The sequence below is a fragment of the Halichoeres trimaculatus genome, unplaced genomic scaffold, assembly GCF_033239565.1.
Source record: "Halichoeres trimaculatus isolate MK-OKI-2021-1 unplaced genomic scaffold, fHalTri1.1 fHalTri1_scaffold_17, whole genome shotgun sequence".
Lineage (NCBI taxonomy): Eukaryota > Metazoa > Chordata > Actinopteri > Labriformes > Labridae > Halichoeres > Halichoeres trimaculatus.
In genome coordinates, this window is record NW_027437195.1 from 25,292,303 (window position 1) to 25,309,264 (window position 16,962).

The following is a 16,962-nucleotide window of genomic DNA, read 5'->3' on the forward strand; positions in this document are numbered from 1 at the left end:
TTCATAACTGAATTTTCTAATACCCTGATCATAGACTATTGAGGAAGAAGACGTGGAGTTTAATCAGCCAAAACATTAAGTCAGCTTGAATCCAAAAAAAATGTTATTCAAAGGAAGCCATGTTGAACCAAGCCAAGGAGTTGAGGTCTCTACAGAAACCCAACCAACTCCAACTCCCCACACTCAGCTCAACTTACATCCTCTCCCCAACAGCCTCACAACAAAAAAAAAAAACCTACCCAGGAAAAGCCTCTAATAGCCTTCCCCCAAAAACCAAAAAGAAAAAAAAACAAACTCTTTTCCCCGAGACAAAAGAAGCTTCTTCTAGACCCTGGTGTCAGGTCTTCCTTCTGTACCAGATGATCTGAAGGATACCCCTTTCCCCAGTACGATGTGATGAGAAGCGAAGCTATCCTACTTGGGTGTACTTTTGGAACATGTGCAATGGTTTTCATTTTAAGTTCAGATTGTAGTCCAATTTGGGGGTCAAGGTAAAGGATTAACCTGTAATTTTAAACATGTTGGTTCAGGCACAGTATGCTGCATCTGTTTATGTTTTTATTGTGCTTGTCAGGGCTGTATAAAGGTATGGTTAAACTTCTGCTGCAAACCAAATTGGTGTAGACTCAGGTTCAGTTTTCTCAGATGTTTTCTCAGATCAAGTTTTGTCAACCAACTCTTCAAGGGCCAAAGGAGTTTTATGGCTTGGTGTCCAGTCACTAGTGGACAGCAGAGGGCCAGCTGTTGATGTCTACACTGCTAGTAGACTGGAGGGTGACAGCCTCTGGTTACAAGTATGTTGGTGGAGGCATCTGAAAAAAGACAAGAGGAAATCTTAAGTGTGAAAATGTTACTCAGACTCCTGAGTCCCTTTTTAAGATCTTATTGTTGTACAAATCTACATTTAACATTCAAAAAGCTCAGCATTTTGCTTGTGTCCACTAACATTCCCTGTACTCTGGGCTAAACTTGTAGTCACAGAAAAAGCCATGTCTGTCACCTGTCATTCCAGGATGCACAGGGCCGAGGTATTATTCACAATTCTGTTTACTCCTGACCCAAAAACTGTGGGGACAGTATCCAGAGAGGGACAGCTGGCAGCTATGTTTAAGTTGCTAGACACAAACATAAAGAGCAAAATAAAATATTTCAACTTAAGCCATCTGAGTGTCCTGAGTTTTCTTCTTCAGGTGGTCAGGTTTCCTAAAACTTCCTCAACACTTTGGATGACTGTTTTCAGTTTGTCTGTGTCAAATAAAAAAAAAAAAATAATAATAATATTTTGCACAACTTTTAATTTTTTGCAAATTTCAAATTTTCTTGAATTTCTGAAAAAATTGCACATTTTGAAAATTACAGTTTTTTTTTTTGCAAATTAAAAAAAATGCCATTTTTTTAATTTTAACTTTTTTGAAAGGTTTTGCAACTTTTTGAAATTTAATTAGTTTTGCAAACTACTGACATTTATGACATTACAAATTTGTATTTTTTTTTTTTTTAATATTTGCAACTCTTTAAAAAAAAACAAAAAACTAAGACATCACGTCTTAGTTTTATAAACACAAAAAAACTTGTTTAGATGTTTATTTACTAGATTTTTTTTACAATGTATAAAATTGTCTTCATTTTTTGTTGTCTTTTTTGTGATGATAAAGTAGATTTTGTGGCTCCAGAACTCCTCCTGACTTAAATCCACTTGGGCAAAGGCAAATTGGCTCCTATGAAAGTAAAGGTTGCAGGCCCCTGGTCTGTGGATACCATATCCATCCTTAAAAAAACATAAAAGAAAAAAATAATATTTTTTTTCACAGTTCAGAACAGTTTGTTGCAACTGTTTACAATCAAAAACTCTCAAGGGATTCGATGATTACACCCCCACTTTTAGAAATCATTCAACACGACATCTGCCCTGTTGAAAACAAAAAAGATGAGACGTATCTAAAGAAAGGATTTTTAATGCAAAAGAAGAGTATCTGTATGTTTTCCCCTGTAACTTCTCGTTCTTAAGCCTGCTGCTCTTGCAGAAAATGTCAGCTCCTGAGACCAGAGTATTGTTTTCTGAGTGTTACACCGACCTTTGTGCATCTTACAACCTTTTTGCTGACCTTTTGAGACCCTGCAGACCTTGTACATAACTCCTGGTGTAAACTGAAAGAGGCAGAAAAGACAAACACGCAGCAGAAAACAATGTTTGGTTGGAGTTGCTGCTCTAATAATCTGAGGCCTGTTTAACCTCTGGGAGGCAACCTGGGACTACACAATGCAGTCAGCAAGGTTAGGTTTGTTTACAGCACTTCTGTGTGTGAGGATGTGTGTGTGTAAGAGTGTTTACATCAGCCTCATATCAGCATAATTTACACACACACACACCCTCACACAGACACACACACTCACACACACCTTTCAACTCACTTTCCAATTCTAATTAATCCGTTTTAATCCCTCAGAAACGGGCAGATTTTCTTTCCTTCACCTGGAGCAGCTTTTTGCTGAACCTGAGCCTCAATCAGACCTGATGATAAAAGTGTAAAAAGAAAAACACAGATTGTGATTATCTCCACATCTCAGCCTTTTTTCCACTCTTGTGTTTGGTTGCTTTAAAGAAGTAATCCGCAGCCTGCAGAGGCTTAGTGTTTGTAATTTTCCAAGAAACCTCCACATAGTGAAAATACCATAAAATATGAGGTTTGTAAAGATTTATAGGACAGGTTAACTTCATAAAATGTGTCCTGAATTTTTGTTTTAAAATGACCCTGTCAGTCTGCCCTGAAAATAAACACAGATATATATTTCAGCTTTATTACGACCCTGTCAGTCTGCCCAAGAAGAAATCCATTGTTATGAAACCTTGGTGTATATATGTGCTTGTTTTTAGGTCCAAATGACCCGATAGCAAAGGTATGCACTTGATATGTAGAATGCAGCTTAAAACTGTCCCCCTGGTACTCACATAGTAGGGTTGACAACTTTCCCGTATTAGCTGGTACATCCCGTATTTTGGGGTAAACTGGTTTGTTACATACGGGACCTCAGTTGTTCCGTACATTTACTCTTAGCTCTTGTAAATTCAGCAGACTGCACCCAACAGATCCCAGATCAGATAGAACGTCAGTGGCCGACAGTGTCTCACCCGCACCCACACTTTCACAGAAACAGAAAATTATCCCCCCTCACTTTTTACAAATTGGAAGCATATTGGTCAAGTTATACTGATTGAATGGCGATCAAGCCAATCACAGTCAGCATTTGACGAACCCACAGTTCAGAGAAGGCAGACAGAGAGTTGACAGCAGAGCACTGTAAAGTGACGCCTGAACCGGTCGTTAAGGCAAGACGAGCTTGAATGTGTTGTTCAAAGGTAATCTAATTGGATTTTGGTTATCGGATCGGATTAAATTCTGAAAATGTGTTATTCAAAAGGGAAAGAAAGACTTCAAAATCGGATTAGATCATGTAATCGGATCCTAGTTTTAATCCGGATCAAACCTTCACTTTGTCTTGTTCAGAACTTTTCAGTAGGATTTGGATCACTTTAATACGAAAAAACAAGATTATCCTGATCCTAACAGGGGCTAGGATTTCAAGGTGGATTTCAGGAAGAAAATAAAGTAAAACTTAAAAATTGGTCAAATAATTCAACATTTGTAAAATTCAGTGTGTATACTTCTATTTGTATTTTGCACTTGACTTTTTTAACCATAACAATGATAAAGTAGATAAAGTTAACTTAGGCTATCAATGAAGCCTTTCAGTATATTAAAGTAAAAACAAAGAGAAACTCAAAAAGCAGAAGAAGAGATGCTCCTGGCAGAGGAGCAAACTAAGCTGAGCAAACTGCAGCAAACCAGAGAAAAAATAGTTTTGCTAACTATTGGACATTTTGCCTCTTTTTTAACATTCAGATATTTTCACAACATCCACTTTGTATTTTTTTTTATGTTTATTCATTATTCATTTGTTGTGGTTTAGAAGGGGTCTTAAAGTCTTGAAAGATGGAGATATTAAACATGCATTTGCCTGAACACAGAGGTAAAAATGATGTTAGCAGGTGTGTTAACTTTACAAAGCTCCGAAAAAATGTTGAGGCTGCTGTTTTAGCTACTGTCTCTTTAAGACAAACCTGCTTCCCTTTGATTGGCTGGCCCTCCGGAAGCCTGTTAGTGTCGGAACTAATGAGTGGCCTTGGCGTTTGAGACCAACCCCTCCAATCTGTCATGAACCATTTAGTAGATCCTTATGTGATGATGTCATCAGAACGGAGTGTTTTGAATAGTGTACAGAAAAATTAAGGGATGCAAACTTTATAAACAATGACATGCTAAAGTAGCTCACACCAATCTCTCTGTTAGATGAGACTCAGGATCATTTTATTAATACACAGAAGACGGCCTGAATACTCATGACACACATGACACAAGTCTACTTGTACACCCCTCACGCACACATACACAAAACCAACGCAGGATGAGTCAGGGTGTGTGATAATAAGGAACCCAGCATGGATGGACATTGATGAGGCTGGGTGACGATTAACATCCCATTAGCATCTCATTAGCTTAGAGGACAGGCTATAAAGGGACACTGGACACACACATAAACATACAACTACAAAGAATAATAACAGAAGCAGGAGTTTGATAAGGCATGCCTTAAAGGTTGGAAACAAAGCTGTTGGTTTTGTTCATTTCTGTAAGAAACGTAAACAAAAATGTCCACAGCTTTGTGAAGTTTGCTCCACACTTTTGACAACTCTTTTTTTATTTGCATTTCTTTCCCTATCCTTTAGGTATGTGTTGTGTTGTATTCCTAGGGGAGTGTCACTCTCCCCAAATCCTCAAATTCATATCACACAAATATTCATAAAGAGTGAGCCGGTGTTATATCAGCCTCTTTATTTATTTGCTTTCCTTGATGTCACTTTTTCGCCCTTCCTTCCGTCTCACAAACATATAAAACAAAAGTTACCGTCACACATATGTATTCATGCTATTTATGTTCAGGGAGAATATCACACACACACACACACACACACACACATCCACACACACAGATACAAACATTGTGTCAGCAGCAACAGCAGGGAACCACATGTAATTAACCTGGCTGACCTCAGGAGTATTAATGTCTTTGTTTGTGTGAGTGTGTGTGAGTGAGTGTGTTGTTATGAAACAGTGTATTGTGCTCAAGGACTCGAGTGTTCTGCAATGATCCTCACATAACGATGACATTAGACACACTCACATCGATGTGTGTCTATTTTGTGTGTGTGTATATGTGTGTTTGTGTGTGATGCTGTGTTGATGTTGAGAGTTCCACCGTGATATGAACAGAAATACACCATTAGACACACCTCAATGTGTGTGTGTGTGTGTGTGTGTGTGTGTGTGTGAGAGACATACCTTTTCACATTCTTGATGTTTGGAGGCATCCCATTTCTTTTTGAACCACAGTGTCATTAAAGGATCCATATAAGTAGTCACTCCTTATTTCATTTATCTTTAATGTAAGAGTGTAAACAAAGTACTTCCCAAAATGCAGTGCATTGTAAAAAGAATACAACTATTGTCTTTAACACACATTAAGACTCATAACAATGATGGTTGATGAAGGTCTTAAATCTCAAACTTCACCAAAAACGGCAGCTTATTGTCTTCATATATGGCCTTGTAGGGGGGTGTAGACATAGTTTGGAAGTGATATGAGCTGATCCCTTGGGAGACACAGCAATGGGGAAGAGGGTAAGCAATGGGAGTACACACCTTTAATGTTTGGGAGAGTTTGTCTGTTTGTTTGTCTATGAACAACATACTCCAAAATTAACCAACAGATCTTGATAAATTTTCATGAAATGCTCAAAATAGGATAAGGAAGAAGTGATTAAATTTTGGTGGTGATCTGGATCACCGTCTGGATCCAGGACTTTTTTAAAGGATTCTCTATCATTGTGAGATAGGGCCGTTTTCACCATAAGTGTATATAACTCCACAATAAATGGTCGGATTGCTTTGCAGAACAACACAAGACAAGGTCACCATAATTTCTGACAGATGTTAAAGTACGATCCAGATCCTGGAAATATTTTGGATACTAAGATCCGGAATATGAAATATATTCTGGGTCATCATAATTTACAACACTGTCAGGAAACAAATTATCGTACAAACCTGCAACTATCACCAAATTGTAGCAGACAGTCTGCTGAAAGGGAGTATAACATTAAAGTAGGACTAAAGTGTTGGTGACAATCACAATATGCTTGGTGGAGGTCTGCGCCCTCCGAGTGCTTTTCTAGTTTCTATATTAATACAAGTTATAAGTAAGTACAAAAACTGACCAACTTACCAGCTAACCGGCCAAGCAATCAACCAACCCCTACTTAACCAACCAACTAATCAACCTTCCAGTCCTACTGCCGCTTCACCAACTAGCCATCGACCCAATCACTAGCTAACCAACTAACCTGCGGCTTAACAACTTTTCAACTCTCCTATAGATTAATCAATTAGCCAATCGGCTAACCAAACAAATGACTGACCAGTCTTCAAACTCTGCTTCCACTTAACGATCCAACCGACCGACAAACCCATACATCCAATCAAACAGTTAGCCAACTATCTAACTCTCCTACTACTTAAACAATGAACCAATCCACCATCAAACCAACAACCACCCAATTAACAAATCACCTAGCTCTCCTTCAGTGTGACCAACCAACACATTACCTTACCCGCCAACCAACCCATCAGTTTATCAACCATCCAAATCTTCTTGCTGATAATTAATCTACCATCTATACAACTCCCCGAACCAATAAACCAGCCAACCAACCATCCAACAACCAAGCCTACTAGTTTAATAACCATTTACCATTTATTGTTTGAATATCTTGAGATTGAAAATATACCAACCTGGTTTTACAAAATCTTCTGCGACACCTTCAGGAGGCTGAAAGAAGCTAAAGGAGTGCATAGAGAATGAGTTTATCTGCACATACTCACAGTTTCTGAACATTGCTGAATTCAGGGTAAAATTGATGCTTTGAGTTGTCTGAAATGTGTCTTAAACTTCTGGTTTTTGACCTCTTTTTTTTGGTCTGTCTTTGTCTGTTTCAGTCTCTGGATGGTTTTGTATTTGCACTAAACAAGGAGGGACGATTCCTCTACATCTCGGAGACCGTCTCCATCTACCTGGGACTGTCACAGGTGAGTCACACACCTGTTTGTTCATGTGTGCTGAAACGCTTCCTAAAGCAGAGTCACAGCGTCCGGGTTTCTTCAGTCCTCCATCTTCCCTCTCCCTTTGATCATTACCAAAGACAATTCCCAACAAATTAAGGCTCATTTCAAATCTCATCAGCTCGTCGGACGGTTGTTGATTTGTGCAGTGAGCGACGGCGCATATTTTACTGCAGTGCGTGCGTGTGTGTGTGTGTGTGTGTGTGTGTGTGTGTGTGTGTCTGGGACACTTCATTGTACTTTGTCAGCTTGGTAACGACTTCTGCGTCTCAATTGGTTCACTCTCCAGCAGTTTCTGTTAATAGAGACAGGCGTCCATCCTGAAGGTCGACACATCAACCTTGGAGGCGCTAATGAGCTGGTATTGACAAGCTCCGTCTGCGTGTGTGTGTGTCTGTGTCTGTCTGTGTGTGTGTGCGTGCGTGTGTGTGTGTGTGTGTGTGTGTGTGTGTGTGTGTGTGTGTTTGGATTAACAGTAATTCAGAGCTTAACATCGGTCTGTTTCCTGAACGTCTCCTGTCAGATTTCTTTTGCAAATCCGAGGAACTTTGAGGATCAGGGGGCAAAAAATGTTTCCAAAATACCTGAATTTCTTGTTTTTCTTTGTTACTTTTGATAATATTTTAAAAAGGCTTGATTAATTGTTTAAACAAATGTTTTTGGTAGAAGTTTTTTCACATTGTGGTTAAAGGCCCTGTGAGGAGTTGAGAAGTGATCTTGAAACAGTCTCACTGATGATTTAAAATGAGATTATCAGCGCCAAAGTAGACAATTTCTAAATGCTGTTTCTCAGTATCTGGGGCCATGTTGGATTATCCCAAAAGAACGTGAATCTATTCACGCCACAAAGACTGAAAGTACAGTGGTTGGTAGGTGTCAGATATTTTGCAAAAGCCACAACACTGTGGAAGCACAGCCACGATGGAAGTTAAAAGAAGTCGATTTGTAATGGATAGTTTTCCCACGAGACACAGAAAAGTTATGAAAGTAAGTAAAACGTTTTCTTTTTAACTTCAGCTATGATAAACGTAACAACAATGCTAATGTTATGGCACAACAGCAGCGGAGTTAAGCTTCTGTGGTCCCTTTCCTGAGCTATGCAAGTCTGTTTTATTGTAGTTCAGCTACGGTTGTAAGACGCAGTCAAACTCTGAATTGTCCGAAACGTGCCATGTTATTAATGTACTTTGGACATTATAACTTGGTGAAAAAATAGATAAATACTTTACAGTCCACGTAGGATTATACTGAAAATTATCCTTGCTGATTTTTTGTTTTCTGGTAGAAAGAGACATGCTATTTTCACCTGCGTTGGATTGCTAGTGTTAACTTTTCAAATGCACTTACTCACTGACACAATGTAATGGGTTAGTTGCTAGGTTACGTTAGTTGTTGAAGTCAAGATTTGTAATAATGTTGGAATTTTTATATGAACTTGTAAGAATTAGTAAAAGATTTTTTTTCTCATCGGACCCAAATTTCAATCACTTGGCAGCTGCTTTCGGGCTCACAGGCCGCTGATTGAATAGAGCTGCATTACAGCTAGTCCTACTTTAATGTTATACTCCCTTTCAGCAGACTGTCTGCTACAATTTGGTGTTAGTTGCAGGTTTGTATGACAATTTGTTTCCTGACAGTTTTGAAAACTATGATGATCCAGTACATATTTCATATTCCAGATCTTAGTATCCAGAATATTGCCAGGATCTGGATCGTACTTTTACATCTGTCAGAAATTACGGTGATCTTGTCTTGTATTGTTTTGCAAAGCAATCCGACCATTTATCATGGAGTTATATACACATATGGTGAAAACGGCCCTATTTCACAATGATGAAGAATCCTTTAAAAAAAAGTCCTGGATCCAGACGGTGATCCAGCTCACCCCCAAATTAAATCACTTCTTACTTATCCCATTTTGAACATTTCCTGAAAATTTCATAAAAAATCTGTTTGTTAGTTTTTGAACTATGTAGTTCACAGAGCAACTCTGTAAGAGTCAGTCTCTACACTGCAAAAAACTGAAGTCTTATCATTTTTTTTTCTCATTTTAAGTAGAAAATGCCTTTTTAGACTTAATATGAGCCACATTCACCTGTCCAGTCCAGAAAAATGTCTTGTTTCAAGTTTTTTTTAGAGAAAAGTTACTTATATTAAGACATTTTTCTAGTTTTAAGCAAAGGTTTTAGCAAATTTTTCTTGTTCTATTGGCAGACCTTTTTTTTACTTGTTATAAGCATTTTTTACTTTAAATGATTTAAAAGAAGACATTTTTTGAACCGACCAGTTGAATGTGGCTCATATTAAGTATTAAAAGACAGTTTTTTTTAACCAAAAATAAAACAAAAACACTTGATAAGATTTCAATTTTTTGCAGTGAAACCCTGAAAAACACTAACTTTTCCAGATAGTCCCCACAGAGCCTTAAAGTAAAGTAAAAAATCAAATGATAATGGTGAAAGAAGTGAAGATAAACGCTTTTTGTGTCTGTAATGATCAGCTTGAAGTTTCATCGTGACCCTGGAGGAGCCGTTAACCATCAGGCACCAGCAACTCATTCCTTTGTCAGTGTGACGCTCAGACTGTGCGTCTCCTCTCCACTGTATCTGTGTGCTGAGCATTGTTTACTGTCTGTGCCAAGTCATACATTAGACCCCCCTCCTCTGTCTCCCCCCTCCCTCCATTAGTTTAATGTGAACTCTTGTCTCCGTGAATTAGATACAGGAAGTTCTCCGATACGGCAGCGAGGAAAAAAGGGCCAATCAGTTTACAGAATTAAAGAGGAAGGCACATCACTCTCTCCCCTCTTCCTCTCTTTCTGCCACCGTCCCCGTCTATCCCTCTCTACCCTCCTCCCCCCTCCTGGATTAATCTCCCCCTCCAAGATTGATTGATGATTTCTATCAAATAATTGATTAATTGTCAAATTGGGTCCCCTAAGCTTTTCCGCCAGCTCCGCTGAGCTGGTTATCTTGTTCACTCCGCTTTTATCAGCTGCTGAAGAAGAAGAAGTGGCACGCCGATTAAAAAAAAAAAGAAAAAAAAAAAAAGGAGGAAGTGAGGGACAGAAAGAGGGGGAGATCCAGCTTGTCTTTGCCTGGTACGGGTCTCACTCTGTAATCCTACATGTGTACACAGAGTTCGTCAACCTTCATCCCCTTAATTGCTCTCCCTTCTTCCTCTTCTGCTTTAATCACCGCTCATCCTTCTCTTCACTTTTCCTTTTTAAAGAAGGGAAAATATATCGCTAATTATTTTTCAACTTTAATTAGAATGTGGCGTGCAGAAAAATGGCTGTGTGACGAGGAGGTGAGGAGGAGGAGGAGGAGGAGGAGGGATTTTTTTTAAGCCTTTTGACAAATTGACGAGGTTATGAATTTGCTCGCTCGGTGGCCGGCGCTGAAACAATCTGCAGGCAGATTTATGTGTAAAGAGGATTTGCTGGTTTAACTCGTTTCTTTACCGTCTCGTCGGGGAGACGGCGGACGTGGCCGGCCAATCAAACAGCCCGTTAATAGAGTCATTAACAAAGAGCGGAGCTGTAATTAAACACGGCCGCTGAGTAAAGTTAAAGTCCCCCCTTCCCCCCTTTTTCTTCCCTCATCCTCCCCCACAACTCCAACACGCACTCCTCATCTTTTTTTTTTTTAACTTCCTCCGCCTTTTTTGAAATTTAATTCTGGGCCGTAAAAAGTTGACGAGCTGCAGTTTGTTACAGCTGTCTTTGGCTGAGTTTAATCACTGCTTTATGGGCGGCTCTGTCAGATAAAAACATCAACAGAGAATGAACATCACAAAAAGATCACAGTTATTCTTATTGCACGTAAACTCAGAAGACTGTGTCCGTCCAAGTATCGTACAGAGGAGTCAGCGTCGAACGGTCTGGATTCAACAGGTCAGAGGTTTTTGGGGGACAAAAAAGACATCTGAGCAAGTTTTCTCTTATTTCAAGAAAAATCGCCGCACACATGAGGACAAAGTTGTTGGCACCCTTCAGTCAAAGAGTGAATGCACCACAATGGCCACTGGAAGAACTCAAAACCAAAACATTACAATAAATAAATAAAAAAAAATCTGAAAATACATTTGATTCTGATTTAACAGAATAATTTTTAAAAAAGCATACTAATGAAACTGACCTGGACAAACATGATGCTACCCTTTTTTGGCACAACTTTTAAAGAAATCTCTGAATATAAGAGATTTCTGTAACTCTCAATGAGACTTCTGTAGTGAGGCAGGTGTTTAGGCCAACTCTTTACAAGCAAACTGCTCCTGTTGTCCCAGGTATGAAGGCTGCCTTCTCCAGCCTGTTTGATTTAGCCCTTGTACACATGTAGCCGGGTGTTTTCAAAAACAAATATCCCCCCTCATTCGTTTTTAAAAATGCTTTCATCCTCATTCACAAGGGAAATCTGCCACTGAGTGCGGCTCGAAGCATGCCAAACCCATATTGGGCAGTGTTATTCAGACGTGAAACTCGTGCCATCCAATCAGGATGAACCCCCATTATTCAGCTGTGGTGTTCAAGAACCAAAAAGTTTTCCAAAACCTTAACTTTGGCCAAAGTTTTTCAGAAAACATCATTTTTAGTGACGTAAAACTGTGGTTTTGTGTGGCAGACAGGCCTAAATTTATACAAATATATACAGTTTCCCAAATACAGTTATGTGCGGACGTGGCCTTAGCTTCATTCACAGATGTTCAACAGGATTTGAATCAGGGTCTGAGAGACGGCTACTTCAGGATGGTCCAATGTATTGCTCAAAGTCTGCTTGGCTGTTTTAGTGATAGTGTTTTTGGTCATTGTCTCACTGGAGGACCAATGACCTGCCTCTCTGACACTGGGCTGCGCATTTCACCCCAGAATCACTTGATATTCTTAAGATTCCAGTTAGGGATGCGCAATATATATGAGTATCAATATCGGTATCGGTCGATGTGTAAAAGTGGGCTGATATTTACTCATTTGCTGCCGGCCATTTTCAGAGCATCTTGAGCAATCTTTCAAGACCCAAATAATATTGTTTTCTATGACTATGTAAACACCAAAACTAGCTAAGAAGAGAAAATCAAGTTTGAAAATAAAGGGAGATATTGAAAAATTCCATATGCATGATTTTCAGTGTGTTCATAATTTGATCATCTTTCTTTTTTTTTTTCTTTCTTTACCAATATTGGTATCTGTAAATATCGATTATTGGCCATAACAGCAATATTAATATTAGATGTCGGTACTGGCCAAATTTTTCTTGTCGGTGCATCGCTTATTTCAGTGAACCCTGAACAGATGAAAGACACCCTGTGCCAGATGTATCAAAACAAACGCAAAATATGTTAAATTATTTCCAATATTTTTTATTTGTTTATTTATTCTACATTTCAGTACATGTGTATTTATTCAGGTTCTTTCACTACCCATTCTTGGTTTTCCACTTTTTTAACTGAAGGGCATCAACATTTTTGTCCATGTGTGAATTCAATTTAATTTGAGCCTCATTCACCTGACAAATCTTAGTTCAATACATCGTTAGACAAAAATGACGCCTCAATTGTGTTACAACAATAGTGTTATAAAAAAGTACTTTTCAAGTTTCTTGAAATAAAAACGTCTTGATATAAGAAACTAAAGTTCGCTTTTCTAACACCACTGGCAGGTTGTTTCACTCCTTAGAGGCAAGGCGTCATTTTATGATATTTTGAAATAAGATTTGACAGGTGAATGAGGCTCATATTAACTCTTTCAACCCCAAGGTCCCCCAATTCGAGGACTTTGAGGTCGCTCCACACAAGCAAAAAAAATACTTGGGTTATTACTCTGAGCCAGTGACAGAGACACCAAAACTGACACCTTTGAACAAATTTCACAAATATGTCAATTTTGACAAACCCAATGTCATAGAAAGGAGACCAGTAAAAGAGGCCAGGGCTTTAAGATTTATGTCAGGCAGGACAATTTTAACTAGAATTTAGCCATAAACACGGGACCAAACTGCAACAGAGTGGAGATGTACCAGATATGGATCTGGTTGAAGTTTGGCGTTACAGTAGCATGATGTAGGTAGATCTGTTCCTATCAGACTTGTGCCCACATGGGCAGTAAAATCAGATTTGGATGTCTCATACCGCAGTTTGAACATAACCTACATTCTGACCCTGTTAGCAGCAAAAACAAGAACTTTAGAAAACACACTTTAACTGATCAAAGTATTACAAAGCATCCTGTTTTACATCTGTAGGCCAAAGCTGTCTACAGTTCCAGTGATTCCAAACTTTTCCTGAAGAAGTCAAATTCCGTGGTCCCACATAAAAAAAACTCCAGAGAAACCCTCTGACACACACAGGAAACAAGGATGAAAACATGCTTCCTGTTGTTCTCTGTAGAGGCAGACAGCAGGAGAATCTGCCACTCTGTAACACCCTGTCGATCCAACCACACAGCAAAGTGTGTGCGTGTGTGTGTCTGTGTGTGTGTGTGTAAGTGCTCACATGTCCATTTAATGTTTTTGTGTTTGGCATGTGTGTGCGTCTGTTTATGAGACCTGCAGGCAGGGCTTGCAGCTGCCCTCATAGTGATCTAATTGAGACGTGTGTGTGTGTTTGAGTGTGTGCACCTATGTTTATATGTGTACGTGTGTGTGTGTGTGTTTTAATGCCTGCGCGTACAGCAGATGGCTGTGTGTCCTCTGCCTGATGGTCCAGAGGAAAATAATAACTGCGTCGTCCCGGCCAGACCCAAATTAGTCTGCTGGATTCTCGCCCGTTACGCCCAAATATGGTCGTCAGCCAGCTCAGCTTCATGCCAGGCCGGCATATGCAGTGGCATGGAGAGCGTGCACACACACCACACACACATGCACCAACTGTATTTGTGTTGTGAAAGAATTTAGCCTTCTGATAACATCTACAGTATTAAAAAAGATGAGTGATACTAGAAAATTAGACAAAGTTTGTTTTTCTGGAAAAAACTTTGAAGATGTGTGTCAGAAATTCGCTGACGGAGATATGTTAAAAACTGCAGTTCCTCATGTGTCCACTTGAGGGCTGCTCTTGAAATAGGAAAAACCACATACACACCCATTCAAAAAAAAAAGAAAAAAAAGCTGATTTCGAGTCTAATTTGTGATTTTTGTCTGCAAAGAGCTTTTACATCCTCCACTTTCACACTGATAAGAGCAAGTGATCAACACAGACCCTGGATCAGACCAGTCCCCCTTTCTCTGTCTCTCTTTTATTGTTCACTGGATTGAGCTGGCCTGCATCCAGGGGACTGGTGTGTGTACGCCTAAGCGTGTGTGTGTATGTGTGTGTCAGAGGTGTGTGAAGCGATTTGTTTCTCTCTTTGTCATTTAAAGAGGCTCTCCAGTGTTCAGAGCAACCGACACACACACATACACATTCACACACACATGCACACACAAGGTCATACTGCTCGCACATACACAGAAGGCTTATTGTGCTCACCATGCACACACACTCCAACACACACACTCATAGGGTCATTGGCAAGCGAAGCAGAGCCTGATCTCTGCTCTCTTTACTCCAATCCACATTCCCTCAGAGAGAGCAGGCAATAATACACACACACACACACATGCGCACACACTCGCACACACACACAGCCTCTTTCTCTCTCTGCTCCCAGTATTCCCAGTGGGCTGCTGCTGGTCTGCAGGGGAGCATTGAATGAATTAGCATTAAGCAGCTCCAGCAGACTGTCTGACAGGCGGCTGGTTCCTCTCTCCTCCTGCTCCGAGTCCACAAACCTTAAAACACCTTCATGAGTTCCCATCAGCCCTCCTCCACCTCTGATGTCCTCTCCTGGAGATCATTGCTCCTCCAGAAAACTGAAAACATCGCTTGTGGCTGTTTTATCTTTCTTCCGCGTCACATTGGTCAGCCTCTGTTTTCTGTTCCGATTGGTCGATCAGAGGAGAAAGCTGAGTCAAGCTGACGTGAAAGATCAGAGTTACAGCTGCGACCTTTGAGCCAAGCAAGCAGGTGCAGCTAATCAGACAAATCCGCCCTATACAGCGTTATTTTAAAGACATCATACTTTTTATTGTTCAACAGTGCCACCTTGTGGTGTTTGCTTATTTTAATCTACCTTATGTCACCAGTCATTGAAACTGAAAGTAAAAAAGTAGACCTTTCGTTAGCTCAGTAGTTTCATGATACCCCTACTCCTCCTTGCTAATGCAAAGTCTGTTTTCATTTTTGAAGAACTTTTTTTTTTTATATAGATGCTAACTGCTAAAATAGCATTAGCTTTACCATTTGTTTAAGATGATATACGCTTTTGCTGTGTGGTTGCTTTACCTTGTTTAGATAGTTAGCTTCAGCAACTAGCAAGGGCTACACACAGACTGATGTCAGAGGGCAACAGCATAACAAAAGCCAGCAGGACTCAACTTTAGAGTAAATTTATTTGAGCTTGCTAATTACTCGCTCCAGGATCAGGATCTGGATTTTCTCAAGATTGTTTTTCATAATGCTTTGACCTGCAAACAACATTTTAAGCTACTAATATGTTTTATCCAGCCTTCTGAATAATGTGTCTTCTTTTCTGCACCATTTCATAGTTTTGGCGCTGTCTAATGTGTTTTTTGAACTCTTTTCACATTATGATAAAAAAATTGATTCCACGATGTTAGCTTTGAGAGTTTTGGGGTTTCTGGAGACTGTACAGAACTTTAATTTGGAGCTTGATTCGTTTCAGTGTCTTCATTAAGAGACTGGAAGCTGTGTCCTTTAATTTGATAGAGCAGTTTAATATTCTGTATTTTGTGTCTGTTTTGGCGCCATCTCTGGACAAATGTGGTACTGCAGGTATCAGAATGATCTTATTTGGACTCCAGGCTGTAAAGTGTTCCCTTCCTCGGTTTTGTTGTTTACATTTAATGTATGTTTTCTAAAGGGTTAGAAATTATAGTATTTTTTAGAATATTTATTAATATCTTATGCTATTTGTTGTCAAATTGTCTATGTCTGATTTCGGACATTTTTATTTATTCTTATTTTTTTTTATTTTTTTTTTATGTTTCTTGCATATGATTCTATTATCATTATTTTTAAAAAACATTTTCTGGAATTGCTTTTTTTTTTTTTTTTTACATTTAAAAAAAAAATTTAGAATTTTTTATAATGATTATTTTAACACATTTTATTTAAAAGCGCCTTTCAAAACACTCAAGGACACTGTACAAAGGATTAAAAACATGATTAGGAAGACATTAACACTAAAGATGAATAATTCTTATATATAAGTCTACGATATTTACGTTTTTTTTTTGCACCCACGTTATATCTCCCTCCTTTCTCCCTCCCTTTCTTCTTCTTCCTCTGTTCATTGTCTCCTTACTCCTCATCTCCTCCTCCTTCCTTTCTTTTTCCTTCCACTCACTTGGTTTTTGAGACAAGAGGTCGGCCATTTGCATGAGGTCAAAGAGGGGCATTCTGGGAGATGGAGGAGGGACGGAGGTGTGAGGATGATGATGAGGGGGAGGGGTGGGGGCGGGAGGAAGGTCATGGTTAATTGAGCCACCCTGGTGAACTTGGACACACACACGCACACACACTCAAAGTTTCATTCATAATTGATGGCGCTGACTCCAGAGCTGCCATGTAGTTCTGATAATATAATATCTATAATAATTCTAATGGGTGGCGTGTGTGTGTGTGTGTGTGTGTGTGTGTGTTCGGTGTGTGTGTGTGTGTCCTGTTTAAA

At 39.3% G+C, this 16,962-nt stretch overlaps 1 protein-coding gene across 4 annotated transcripts in view; it reads left to right on the top strand.

The window, feature by feature from the left end:
* The window catches only part of npas3 (neuronal PAS domain protein 3), a 343,632-nt gene that overhangs the window by 225,265 nt on the left and 101,405 nt on the right, over positions 1 to 16,962 (top strand). For all 4 annotated transcript variants that reach the window (XM_074692832.1, XM_074692831.1, XM_074692833.1 and 1 more), the window contains one exon: positions 7,113 to 7,202. In XM_074692832.1, coding sequence (XP_074548933.1) covers positions 7,113 to 7,202 — 90 coding nt within the window. The remainder of the gene's footprint in view (positions 1 to 7,112; positions 7,203 to 16,962) is intronic.